Consider the following 12,954-nt stretch of genomic DNA (forward strand, 5'->3'; position numbering starts at 1 on the left):
CATTTCAATTAACAGGTGTGCCTTCTTAAAAGTTCATTTGTGGAATTTCTTTCCTTCTTAACGCGTTTGAGCCAATCAGTTGTGTTGTGACAAGGTAGGGTTGGTATACAGAAGACAGCCCTATTTGGTAAAAGACCAAGTCCATATTATGGCAAGAACAGCTCAAATAAGCAAAGAGAAACGACAGTCCATCATTACTTTAAGAGATGAATGTCAGTCAATACGGAACATTTCAAGAACTTTCAAAGTTTCTTCAAGTGCAGTCGCAAAAACCGCCACAGGAATGGAAGACCCAGAGTTACCTCTGCTGCAGAGGATAAGTTCATTAGTTACCAGCCTCAGAAATTGCAGCCCAAATAAATGCTTCACAGAGTTCAAGTAACAGACACATCTCAACATCAACTGTTCAGAGGAGACTGTGTGAATCAGGCCTTCATGGTCGAATTGCTGCAAAGAAACCACTACTAAAGGACACCAATAAGAAGAAGAGACTTGCAAAGGGCCAAGAAACACGAGCAATGGACATTAGACCGGTGGAAATTTGTCCTTTGGTCTGGAGTCCAAATTGGAGATTTTTGGTTCCAACCGCTGTGTCTTTGTGAGACGTGGTGTGGGTGAACGGATGATCTCTGCATGTGTATTTCCCACCGTAAAGCATGGAGGAGGAGGTGTTATGGTGTGGGGGTGCTTTGCTGGTGACACTGTCTGTGATTTATTTAGAATTCAAGGCACAGTTAACCAGCATGGCTACCACAGCATTCTGCAGCGATATGCCATCACATCTGGTTTGGGCTTAGTGGGACTATCATTTGTTTTTCAACAGGACAATGACCCAACAAACCTTCAGGTTGTATAAGGGCTTTTTTACCAAGAAGGAGAGTGATGGAGTGCTGCATCAGATGACCTGGCCTCCACAATCCCCCGACCTCAACCCAATTGATATGGTTTGGGATGAGTCAGACCACAGAGTGGAGGAAAAGCAGCCAACAAGTGCTCAGCATATGTGGGAACTCCTTCAAGACTGTTGGAAAAGCATTCCAGGTGAAGCTGGTTGAGAGAATCCCAAGAGTGTGCAAAGCTGTCATCAAGGCAAAGAAAGGGTGGCTATTTGAAGAATCTCAAATATAAAATATATTTGTATTTGTTTAACACTTTTTTGGTTATTACATGAGTCCATATGTGTTATTTCATAGTTTTGATGTCTTCACCATTATTCTACAATTTAGAAAATAGTAAAAATAAAGAAAAACACTGGAATGAGTAGGTTTGTCCAAACTTTTGACTGGCACTGTATATATATTTCTTGGTGTGTAAAAAAATATAAAAAAATAAAAAGTGGATGCGCACCGGTGAACGCCAGGTGGACGATGTTGCACTTTTGGCACCATTCATAAAAATTGAACTCCACGGATCCTGCGATGGCGATTTCAAGCAGGCTGTCACAACAATAATAAAAAAAATAACCTAGCTAAATTTGTGAAAAAGGGAACATTTGATTTATTGCTTTGATTCTGAGTTTTTATGAGTTTGTTTACATTGGTTCAGTGTTTACTTTCAATAGTAAAAACATGCACATTCTAGGTGTGCGCACGTATGTGAGTCGTGACGTATAGTCATAGTGTTTTTTGTCAAAAGCTACACTGACTGCGGATAGCTATCTAGCTAGATTTGTTGCGGCATCCTTGAAAATAATATCTTGTTAGTAATTAGTTAGAAAAACTCATTCGCAATAGCCCACGCTATTGCAGAAAAGCACACAGACTACCATGGATCACATTTGGCATCCTCAACTGTGACTTGGACGTCTGCCATTGGAGTTAGCTAGTTAGCGAACAAGCTAGCTAGCTGGTCGGCTTGCTAATGCTAACTAGCTAGGTGGTGGGTCGTTTTTTATTGCTTGATACTGTGTGTGCCATTCGTCTTCCTTCTTTGGTAGTTTGTCTGTCATATTCTTTCAAACCCTTAACTCATAGTTAGCTACGGTTATCTGCGGCTAGTTGGCCTTTGCATAACCAGCTGATAGTTAGCTATTTGGAGTTGGCTATGTGCAAATGTCATAAGGTGACATGTTGTTTACAATTCTTGGCTTGAGTAAAGCTAATTCAAGTCAAATTGGACAGATTCCAGTGTAACGTCACGCTGCTTATTCAGCGAGTACAACTTCCTCCCAATTCGGCCCCTTACCTGGCACTAACTCGGGATCTCTGCTTTACTAGCACACGTGACCACCCTCCGAAAGCGACCCAGTCGGCGCCACGCGAAAAGCTAGCAATTTGCTGGCGCAAGTGGGGACACTTCAGGCTGCGGAGTAAGTTCCACACATCCCCATGTGCTACACCAGCTTAGTCAAATAAATGGAACGTTAGCTAGCAGTCTGAATCCAGCTGTGTTACAATACTCATACTTAAATTGAGTATGTAGTATGCTTATTGGTCATAGTATGGATATACTGTAGTTAGTTTGCCAAATGTTCCCGGATGTCGTCCTACATTCGCCAAAATACGATTTATAAACTGTGTGGTTCGAGCCCTGAATGCTGATTGGCTGACAGCCGTAACCAGTTTCTAATAGCAATAAGGCACCTCGGGGGTTTGTGGTATATGGCAAATATACCACGGCTAAGGGCTGTATCCAGGCACTCCGCGTTGCGTCATGCATAGCCATGGTATATAAGGCCATATACCACACCCCCTCGTGCTTTATTGCTTAAGTATACAAGTATACTTATTTTTTTATTTATTTTTGTCATTTAACAGATGCTCTTATCCAGAGCGACTTACAGTTATTTTATGTAATTAATTTCATTATTCTTTTGGCCAAATTTCATATTCACAAATGTACATTTACAAACAAAACACCACATTTTCTTACATTACAAAAAGAAATTGAACTATATTTTAAGACAATTAAATACTCTACCAACAAAAAAGCTGTTAGAATTATAAATGTGTATATGTCCCTTAAGGTCCTTGTGTAATGTGATATTTACCTCCTAGCCCAATTGTCCCATTTGTGTTCCCCCATGTAAAATAATAATAATAATAATTGTAAAAAATATTAAAAGGCTTTGGAGACAATTTCTGTGCTTTGAGGGCCCATGATGCAATTCTTCCGAAAATGGGTGTGGCTTCACAACATTTTCAGATTTTAAGAAAATGGCTTTAACTACTTATGAAACATTTAAAGAAAATGTTGAGAAATTAAATTAAGTAATGACTTTTCAAATAAATTACGTTACATGTTATGTTGGCTGACAATTTGTTAGCTACGCTAGCCTTACGAACCGCATAGCATATCATTACAGCAGTTGCTTGTATGTACCGGTATGTTAGTTAGCTATCTAACGTTAGTTGACTACTAATGCATCGAACTTGCCAGTATATTAACTATATGCTATCTAACTAACTACCCAACGTTTATTGACTTGATTATTCACGTCATTCTTAGCTTAGCTAATTGGTATAGTCCGTTGTGCATTGTCAATGGACATTGTTAATTAAATCATAAGATGTCTAGCTAGTAATTTGTTATGCTAACAAGCTAGCAAGAAGTTGCATAGCAACAGCATCAACTTCCGGTAGACAGGCGAAGCGCTAGTACACTCAACTGAAAGGATACCGTCCTTTTACAGTATGGGTATTCGAGCTCAGGTCATGACACCAATGTGACGGACTGTATTTGATCCCAGGTCATCTGTGTGGACAGGGCAGTTATTTCTAGATTTCTAATAGGTCTAGCTAGTTATTTCATTGTTGTTCACTGTAATATATTACAGTAATGTATTTTGCCTGCACATTAAACAGCTGTGAACCTCAGTGGTCGAGGTCCCATATAATGTATCGTAATTTGTCGTCTTTGCACTTTGCCTCCAAACTATGTTCAATCACGCTTTTCTGTCTTTGTCTTTTTGCCAGATATTGCAGCACATTGAGATTCTAGGAAACTTGAGGCACTCTTGTCAAGTACAGTACCATGGCTCCCAAAGACATCATGATCAACTCCCATGCCAAATCCATCCTCAATGCCATGAATGTACTTCGTAAGAGCAACACACTCTGTGACATCACTTTGAGAGTGGAGAATACTGACTTTCCTGTGCACCGCATTGTCCTGGCAGCCTGCAGTGACTACTTCTGTGCCATGTTCACCAGTGAGGTAACTAAGCACAAGACTGGAGATAATGTAGAGGTGATTCCTCACAAAACCAGGACAAAAAAAGGTTTTCAGGAAATCTAATCCTAAGAAGGGTCCTTTGGAAGAAGGATTGTTGACATTTGTGCTTAATTATTTCTCTATTATGCTTTTACATACAAATATATGTCAACAATCCTTCCTCCAAAGGACCATTCTACCATTCTATGGATTAAAGTTAGTGAAAATCCCCCAAATCATGGTATTTTTTTGTTCCAGTGTCATCAGCATGAATAACTTTCTAAATACTTTTGCTGGTGGTTCTCTTTGTATGCAGAATGAGACAGGGAATAATTGTTTGACTGATTCCGAGGTTGACAATGCCCAAAATACTTTCTACATAACCCAGATAAGATTTGTGTAGGCTGAAATTAAACTGATATTCATTTCCTTAAGCAATATGTATTTCAGTGTCTATCGAAACTGCCATCTGGTTATTAATTCAATAAAAACTTGAACTAAATTGCATGGATCATATTCTCAACCACGAAAAAGCCATGAAAGTGCATAGCAGAAAGTCCAATCCTAATTATTTCTCTGCAGCTCAGTTGACCTAGTTTGTCTTTCCTTTAACATTTTTAGCTCTCTAAGAATCACCAGGTGAGCATTGCTCTTTTACTATCAAAGCTGACTATAATCCACAGCTGCCTACACATGTATGACAAATAGTAAACCATTTGTATTCATTTTTTGCAAGGAGTTGTGATCTATTCCCCTTTAGTCTCTTCTCACAGCCAGATGGAGCGTGCGGAGCATCCAGGGTCTGGCGAGAGAGACTACTAACTCTACTCATTTAAGCTGATGTGTCTGTCTTTGCTGTTGTGCTTTTGCAGCTGTCAGAGAAAGGGAAATCCTTCATAGACATTCAGGGGTTGACTGCATCCACCATGGAGATCCTGCTGGACTTTGTTTACACAGAGACAGTCCTGGTCACAGTGGAGAATGTCCAGGAACTGCTTCCTGCTGCCTGTTTGCTGCAGCTCAAAGGTAAGTTGAGAAGTCAAAAAATAATGAGAACCCTTGGACTATATGCACTATACTTTACATCCACTGTATTTACTCTGTGGAATAAACTACCAGTATGTCAGTTAAATCTAAATCTGCTCCTTTGTGAAAGGAAATGCACACCCATCAGCTCCCCTTATCAGGTTTGTGCAATATGATTGGCAAATGTGTTACTAATTTGATAATGTAGTTGAAACATGATGTTAATTTATGTCAACAAGTTTTTTAGCAAATTAAAGATCGCTCCGCCATTTCCAGGTTGCAAAAATTGTAATAGTTCGCCTCATTTCAGTTTATGTGACAAAAACAAGCAAGTATAGTGTAGAGAATCATTGTACCATCTAAACCGCTGTGAAATATAATTTCCATAACCAAAAATATTGTATTTTCAGCTGTTTGAAGCTAGTGTACAAAACCGAACGTGAAGAACGGGAAGCATAGAAATGGCACACATAGAACATATCTACCGCTTCTTAGACTTGCTTTTAATGAGAATGACAGATCTATAACACACATTTCTACGTGAATTTTGTCAGGTTGCCCAAAAAGTTACATATTGCAGCTTTAAATACTTCCACATTATTTGACAAATGAACGTACTGTACTTCTTTGTATTCCTCAGGAGTGAAAAGAGCATGTTGTGACTTTCTGGATAGTCAGCTTGATCCCACAAACTGCCTGGGCATTCGGGACTTTGCTGAGACCCACAATTGCCTTGACCTGATGCAGGCCGCTGAGCTCTTCTCTCAGAAGCACTTCCCTGAGGTGGTTCAACATGAGGAGTTTATGCTGCTCAGCCAGAACGAGGTTGAAAAACTAGTTAAATGCGATGAAATCCAGGTAAACAAAGGAGGATTTGGTGAGGTATTATACCTGTGTCCTAACGCTCTAATTGGGATAGTAATGTTGTTGTTACATTGTAGGCCTACATTAGGTAGCCTTTGTAAATGCATATTAATGGAGTTGAATGGTTTTTGTTATTACACAAGTGTAATAGGAAAAGTCCCTGTACCTCTTTTGTAATTACAACTCAATTTCTATGCAATTAAACTACAATTACTGACGTACTAAGTAACAACATGTTAATACAATGTTGTTACTAGTGTAATTATGATGATACTACAAGGCTATGAGAGAAACTTGATGTAAAGCGCTACGAAAGTGGAATAGTATTCTGAATTTGTTTGTGAGCACACAGTCATGCAGCCTCAGGTGCATGTCTGATCTCCATTCGGGGTCATCTTTGAATGCGTCGGGGACACTTTTCACAAGTGTCAAATTGTCCTTCAAAAACCTTAAGTGGAAAGGAAAGGTGCAAGTGTAGACCTGCAGTAATCTGCCCCCTGTGTAGATTTGCCTGGCTCTGAAATTATGGAGAAGACAATCTGATTTAAGTATGCTTTTGTGCTCTGGAAATTCCTGTCTTTAACCGCACAGCTGTATGAAAACATAATTGTAACCATGGGACTTGATTTATAGTTTACCTATTAATTCAAAGTATTTTTGCTTGTCACGATTTTCGTGATCAAAATGTGTGTAATATACAGTGCATTCGGAAAGTATTCAGACCCCTTGACTTTTTCCACATTTTGTTACATTACAGCCTTATTCTAAAATTGGTCTACACACAATGCCCCATAATGACAAAGCAAAAACAGGTTTTTAATTTTTTATTAACCATTATTAACGGAAATATTACATTTACATATGTATTCAGACCCTTTACTCAGTACTTTGTTGAAGCACCTTTGGCAGCGATTACAGCCTCAAGTCTTCTTGGGTATGACGCTACAAGCTTGGCACACCTGTATTTGGGGAGTTTCTCCCATTCTTCTCTGCAGATCCTCTCAAGCACTGTCAGGTTGGGTGGGGAGCGTTGCTGCACAGCTATTTTCAGGTCTCTCCAGAGATGTTCGATCGGGTTCAAGTCGAAGCCACTCCTGCGTTGTCTTGGCTGTGTGCTTAGGGTCGTTGTCCTGTTGGAAGGTGAACCTTCACCCCAGTCTGAGGTCCTGAGCGCTCTGGAGCAGGTTTTCATCAAGGATCTCTCTGTACTTTGCTCCGTTCATCTTTGCCTCGATCCTGACTAGTCTCCCAGTCCCTGCCGCTGAAAAACATCCCCACAGCATGATGCTGCCACCACCATGCTTCACCGTAGGGATGGTGCCAGGTTTCCTCCAGACGTGACGCTTGGCATTCAGGCCAAAGAGTTCAATCTTGGTTTCATCAGACAGAGAAAATCTTGTTTCTCATGGTCTGAGAGTCTTTACGCGCCTTTTGGCAAACTCCAAGCGGGCTGTCATGTGCCTTTTACTGAGGAGTGGCTTCCGTCTGGCCACTCTACCATAACAGCCTAATTGGTGGAGTGCTGCAGAGATGGTTGTCCTTCTGGAAGGTTCTCCCATCTCCACAGAGGAACTCTAGAGCTCTGTCAGAGTGACCATCGGGTTCTTGGTCACCTCCCTGACCAAGGCCCTTCTACCCAGATTGCTCAGTTTGGCCGGGCGGCCAGCTCTAGGAAGAGTCTTGGTGGTTCCAAACTTCTTCCATTTAAGAATGATGAAGACCACTGTGTTCTTGGGGACCTTCAATGCTGCATAAATGTTTTGCTACCCTTCCCCAGATCTGTGCCTCGACACAATCCTGTCTCGGAGCTCAACAGACAATTCCTTCGACCTCAAGGCTTGGTTTTTGCTCTGACGTGCACTGTCAACTGTGGGACCTTATATAGACAGGTGTGTGCCTTTCCAAATCATGTCCAATCAATTGAATTTACCACAGGTGGACTCCAATCAAGTTATAGAAACATCTCAAGGATGATCAATGGAAACAGGATGCACCTGAGCTCAATTTCGAGTCTCATTGCAAAGGGTCTTAATACTTATGTAAATAGCAAATGGTCTGAATACTTATGGAAATAAGCTATTTCTGTTTTTAATAAATTTGCAAACATTTCTAAAAACCTTTTTTCGCTTTGTCATTATGGGGTATTGTGTGTAGAACACTTTCCGAAGGCACTGTAGTTAGGATTTTGTACAAAAACTTTCACCTGACCGGTAGCTTAGCAAGTATGGAACATTCAGGGATGTGAGGGTTTGAGGTCGAATCCCGTTGAAGGCATACTGTTTTGAAAATTGTTTTATGTGAAACCACACTTTCTGCATTGTTGTTCAAATATTTGTTATATGTACATTTACATTACATTTTAGTAATTTAGCAGACGCTCTTATCCAGAGCGACTTACAGTTAGTGAGTGCATACATTTTCATACTGCAATCAATGTAGTTAAGGTTCAATGAAGGGAGTCAGTGTTCCATCCATCATCACAGCTGGAGACTAATAACCGCATCTGAACCAAGGACAGGAGGCACCTTGACATTTAAATCTAGTATAGTATAAGCTTCTGTCTTAAGCATCCTAAATAATGCCATAGATTCAGTTTTTGAAAAATAGTGAACTTGAAGGCAAAAAAGGGAAGCATGATATAAGGTGTGAACCTGCTATTCCAACTGATTATAGGCTACTAAAGCTAACGACTTACCGCTGCGCCACAGAGTTTTAATGAAAACAGTGGAGAGAAAATGGCTATCTGATAATCACATGCTGCTATTTATTGCTGACCAGCTGATGTCCCTAATGTGCATTGTGAACAGATAATGAAGCGCAGAGTAATTAACAGTTTTTCGGCACAATTTCAGAAAGCCTCAGTTTCCCTTCACTATTAATAACCAGAGTTAAACCAAAACCACGCCCATCATTATCATATTTCCCAGAATGCTCTATTGCGGGTTGATTTTTAGAATTGTTTCAATATCTATGTTTTGCATGTACATTGATTGATTGATTAATTAATCTTATGCCACTCAAATATAAATAACATAAATGTTTCTAAACTTATCCAATCATGTTTGGTTTTGTTGTCAAGGTGTGTGGTTGTCAATACATATTGTCTCTATTTGCAGGTGGACTCAGAGGAGCCTGTATTCGAGGCAGTGTTGAATTGGGTTAAACACAATAGGAAAGAGAGGGAGACGTATTTATCAGAGATGCTGGAGCATGTGCGGATGCCTTTGCTCACTCCGCGCTATATCACAGACGTTATTGACTCAGAGGTGAGGCAGCTAGACCACACACTGTCACATGATGTAGGCAGTTTTCTTGTCTTAGCCCTCCCCATAATGGGTTTGTGTTAATACATCAACAGCCAGTTTCCTGTTAATAAATTAAGCCTAGTCCTGGCCTAAAATCCACTTTCAATGAAGATTCTCCATTGAGAATGATTTATAGTGTGAGTCCGGAAAACAGGCCTCAAGTGTTGAGCAGAGGAATAAACTTTTGTGGTGTTTTATGTGTTATTACTGTCTGGATAAAGTACTGTATATGTTGTGACGTGTTCCAGCCCCTCATTCGATGCAGTCTTCCCTGTCGAGACCTTGTGGATGAGGCCAAGAAATTTCACCTTAGACCTGAGCTGAGGAGTGAGATGCAGGGGCCACGCACCCAAGCCAGATTAGGTACAGTACTGTCCTCCCTTTTTTGGGGTGCTTTTCTTGTCCTAATAATAGGGATACAAGACAAGCTTAGTGGGAGTTGCCATCTTGTTATTGATGTGAAAAAGTGATTCACTGTTGCTCTTTCAAGGTGCCAAGGAGGTCCTGCTGGTTATTGGAGGATTCGGCAGCCAACAATCCCCTATAGATATTGTTGAGAAGTATGATCCTAAAACTCAGGAGTGGAGCTTTTTACCTGTAAGTGGCATTTATTTTATTACACATGTTGTCTCTATTCTCTGATCATGGTTAACTTATCCCAAGCATATTTTTACAGAACATTGCTCGGAAAAGGCGTTATGTGGCTACCGTGTCCCTCAATGACCGCGTGTATGTGATTGGCGGCTACGATGGTCGATCACGGCTTAGCTCGGTGGAGTGCTTGGACTACACGGCAGACGAGGATGGTGTCTGGTACAACGTCGCCACTATGAATGTACGGCGTGGCCTTGCCGGGGCGACAACACTCGGAGGTAGAGGATCTTCTCTGATTGACAGTCCTCATTGTCATGGGGTTTACAAAAACAAATAGCACTGAAGTGAGTGACTGTCCTCAGGTGTTACAAAACCTGTAAGTGTTTTCTAATGCAGACATTCAAAAAGTTGTTGGAACATTTCCTAACATATATTTTCTCACTTTTCTGCCAACAGATATGATCTATGTTGCTGGAGGCTTTGACGGTAGTCGCCGTCACACCAGCATGGAACGATATGACCCCAATATTGACCAGTGGAGCATGCTGGGGGACATGCAGACAGCCAGGGAAGGAGCTGGCCTGGTGGTGGCTAGTGGACTCATATACTGTCTAGGTGGGTATTAAAGATGTTTGATTTAAGTTTGTAATGGTGTTGGTGTATAAATATTTAAAATATCACCTGTTTTTCCCCTGACCTTAGTAAGGATATATGTCATTTGTTGCAGGTGGGTACGACGGATTGAATATCCTAAATTCAGTGGAACGGTATGACCCTCACACAGGACACTGGACGAATGTTACCCCCATGGCCACTAAACGCTCAGGTCAGTACTCCAGAGTAGGACAATATAATAGTATCAGGGCAGTATATAGATTATATACAGTATGGCTCTCTCTACATATGGCTATGGTTAGTATATCTGAAGGGCCTATAATCTTTGTTGCAGGGGCTGGTGTCGCCTTGCTCAACGACCACATCTATGTGGTGGGAGGCTTCGATGGAACAGCGCACCTTGACTCCGTGGAGGTTTACAACATTAGGACAGACTATTGGACCACGGTAGCCAGTATGACCACTCCGCGCTGCTATGTTGGAGCTACCGTCCTCCGGGGACGACTCTACGCCATAGCTGGGTAAGCCTAAACATCCCAACCCTTCTCCGACTTTAATATATTTTAAATATTTTAAACGAGTGGAAATTCACTGTCCCTTCATATGTTTATTGCTTTTAATGACAGACAGATGAGAAACAATGGGGGAGACAGGTGAAGAGGAGATACAGAGTCAAGGGAGGACACAGGGATTGAACCCGGGTCTCCGGCTGGGAGTTGTACATGTGCATAGAGCCAGGAGTGTTACCACTCAACCACGGCTCTGTGCCCAACTTCAGTATTGACAGAGATATAGATGCATTTTGGTTGGGATTATTCATATAAATTATGTATGACAACTCTTTTAATTGATTTATATTATTCTTGCTTAGATAACATTGTAATATCTGAATCATAAAAGCAACCTCCCCTTATGGTCCAGTCTTCGATTATGAGGATGTGACTGAATCAGCCATATGATGTTGTTCATCCTCCCCTGTGCTCTTTTGCCCTCTCTCCAGGTATGATGGAAACTCCCTTCTGAGCAGTATCGAGTGTTACGACCCAGTTATTGACAGCTGGGAGGTGGTCACCTCCATGGCCACACAGCGCTGCGATGCAGGAGTGTGTGTCCTGCGAGAGAAGTGAGATTTACCTCAGAAAGGTTGGATGAAGCGGAGGAGGGCAGGCAGCTAGTCCTGAACCTGAATCTGATATTTACGTGCCACTATTTATGGAGTGACACAGGGATCATGCACTTGGAGGCCACTGTGCTATGTGTCCTCCCTGAAGTCTTTTGATTGATTGTCTTCATCAGACTTTCTCATCTGAGTTTGGTTACTTCTGTGGGAAAACCCTTGGCATTCAATGGATAAGGGACAGGGGGTGTACAACAGAGATTAGAGTTATTTTAGTCTCCTCATCAACAGTTGTAGCTTCCGAGAAGACACTCATCCCAACCCACTCAAATTCATGACACTCTTTTAGTGGTTCCTGTTGCCATGGTTACCTGTGAGGTTAATTTTTGACTCATCTTTTAAAGTGCAATGTATTTCTCTACTTCTGTTATGAACCATGGAGCAGAAGAAACACAAGAGACTCCAGTTTGCTGCTGCTATATGCCTTATGCCCTTGTGGCCCACATTGAACTGAACAACCATGATGCCTCATTAGGACTGTGATGATTGTTGTCATACCATCAAGTATGATGATTATTTAGCTTTTGCCAGGTTTTCAAATCAGTAAACCCTTTGTAGATTTTGTAATTCTGTATAAAGTGCTTTTAGAAACAAATCACTTATTGAAGAATTGGTATTTACCTGACAGTCATTATTTTCAATGTATCAAAGATATTTTGAAATTAATTAAATTTTAGGGAAAGTGTGTCATAATTGCACATGATTCCTTGCTCTTTTGCTGTTCTGTCATCTTGTCAAAATCACTTTGTCCACTGCGACAGACTGAAGAACACTGCTAATAAAGCAAAAGAGCAAAAATGATTTTTTGATGTGTGTATGGTGCATGCATTTGTCCACAGTGGATTTGTTTGGACAAGAAAAAAACTTGACTTCTATTCTCCAGGGCAAGTACAAAATACTGACTAGTCTTTTGTTGTTACTTGAAAAGTGAATAAACATTGATAATTTATCGCTTTTATATTTGTATTCAGTTATTAAGCCAATGCAGAATTTTATGCTGAAGTGTACTGTGGTGACTTTAATACAAGCCTAGTGATTTTGTCAAGGGGTTCGGACCTCTTGGTATCATGGCTAAGGTGTTGGACTGACAGTCGCACTCACAGGGAACTGGGTTTGAGTCCCGGTTGGGCTAATCCCTGAACTCGCTGCACTGGTGTCAGGGCGTGGGCAGATGTTTGGAGGGGCAGGGATGTGTTTCCCAAAGGAGGGCGTGGTCTTGTG

At 41.1% G+C, this 12,954-nt stretch overlaps 1 protein-coding gene across 7 annotated transcripts; it reads left to right on the forward strand.

Moving 5' to 3' along the window:
• Positions 1-1,628: 1,628 nt before the first annotated feature.
• On the forward strand, positions 1,629-12,691 carry LOC121545697 (kelch-like protein 12). 7 transcript variants are annotated; one of them, XR_005996287.2, is made up of 15 exons: positions 1,629-1,878; positions 2,217-2,308; positions 3,915-4,155; positions 4,774-4,791; positions 5,025-5,178; positions 5,819-6,036; positions 9,159-9,308; positions 9,596-9,710; positions 9,838-9,944; positions 10,024-10,219; positions 10,398-10,556; positions 10,669-10,767; positions 10,891-11,077; positions 11,183-11,361; positions 11,557-11,648. XR_005996287.2 is itself a non-coding variant. In XM_041856452.2 (15 exons), the coding sequence occupies exons 3-15, from the start codon at positions 3,973-3,975 to the stop codon at positions 11,681-11,683; spliced, it is 1,740 nt and encodes a 579-aa protein (XP_041712386.1). In that variant the 5' UTR covers positions 1,629-1,878; positions 2,217-2,308; positions 3,915-3,972; the 3' UTR covers positions 11,684-12,691. The 7 variants fall into 7 exon arrangements, 5 of the variants coding, with proteins under 5 accessions (XP_041712386.1, XP_041712389.1, XP_041712388.1 ...); XR_005996286.2 differs by having other exon boundaries at positions 11,183-11,385; positions 11,557-11,646; XM_041856452.2 differs by having other exon boundaries at positions 11,183-11,209; positions 11,557-12,691.
• Positions 12,692-12,954: the final 263 nt, after the last annotated feature.

This window comes from Coregonus clupeaformis, chromosome 30 (assembly GCF_020615455.1).
Source record: "Coregonus clupeaformis isolate EN_2021a chromosome 30, ASM2061545v1, whole genome shotgun sequence".
Taxonomy (NCBI): Eukaryota; Metazoa; Chordata; class Actinopteri; order Salmoniformes; family Salmonidae; genus Coregonus; species Coregonus clupeaformis.

Excerpts from the sequence above, each read along its gene's own strand:
- LOC121545697 (XM_041856452.2), top strand. The coding sequence starts at position 3,973 with ATGGCTCCCAAAGACATCATGATCAACTCCCATGCCAAATCCATCCTC. Across the intron at positions 9,309-9,595 it reads CAGACGTTATTGACTCAGAG|CCCCTCATTCGATGCAGTCT; the intron begins GTGAGGCAGCTA and ends GACGTGTTCCAG. Across the intron at positions 10,768-10,890 it reads CATGGCCACTAAACGCTCAG|GGGCTGGTGTCGCCTTGCTC; the intron begins GTCAGTACTCCA and ends TCTTTGTTGCAG.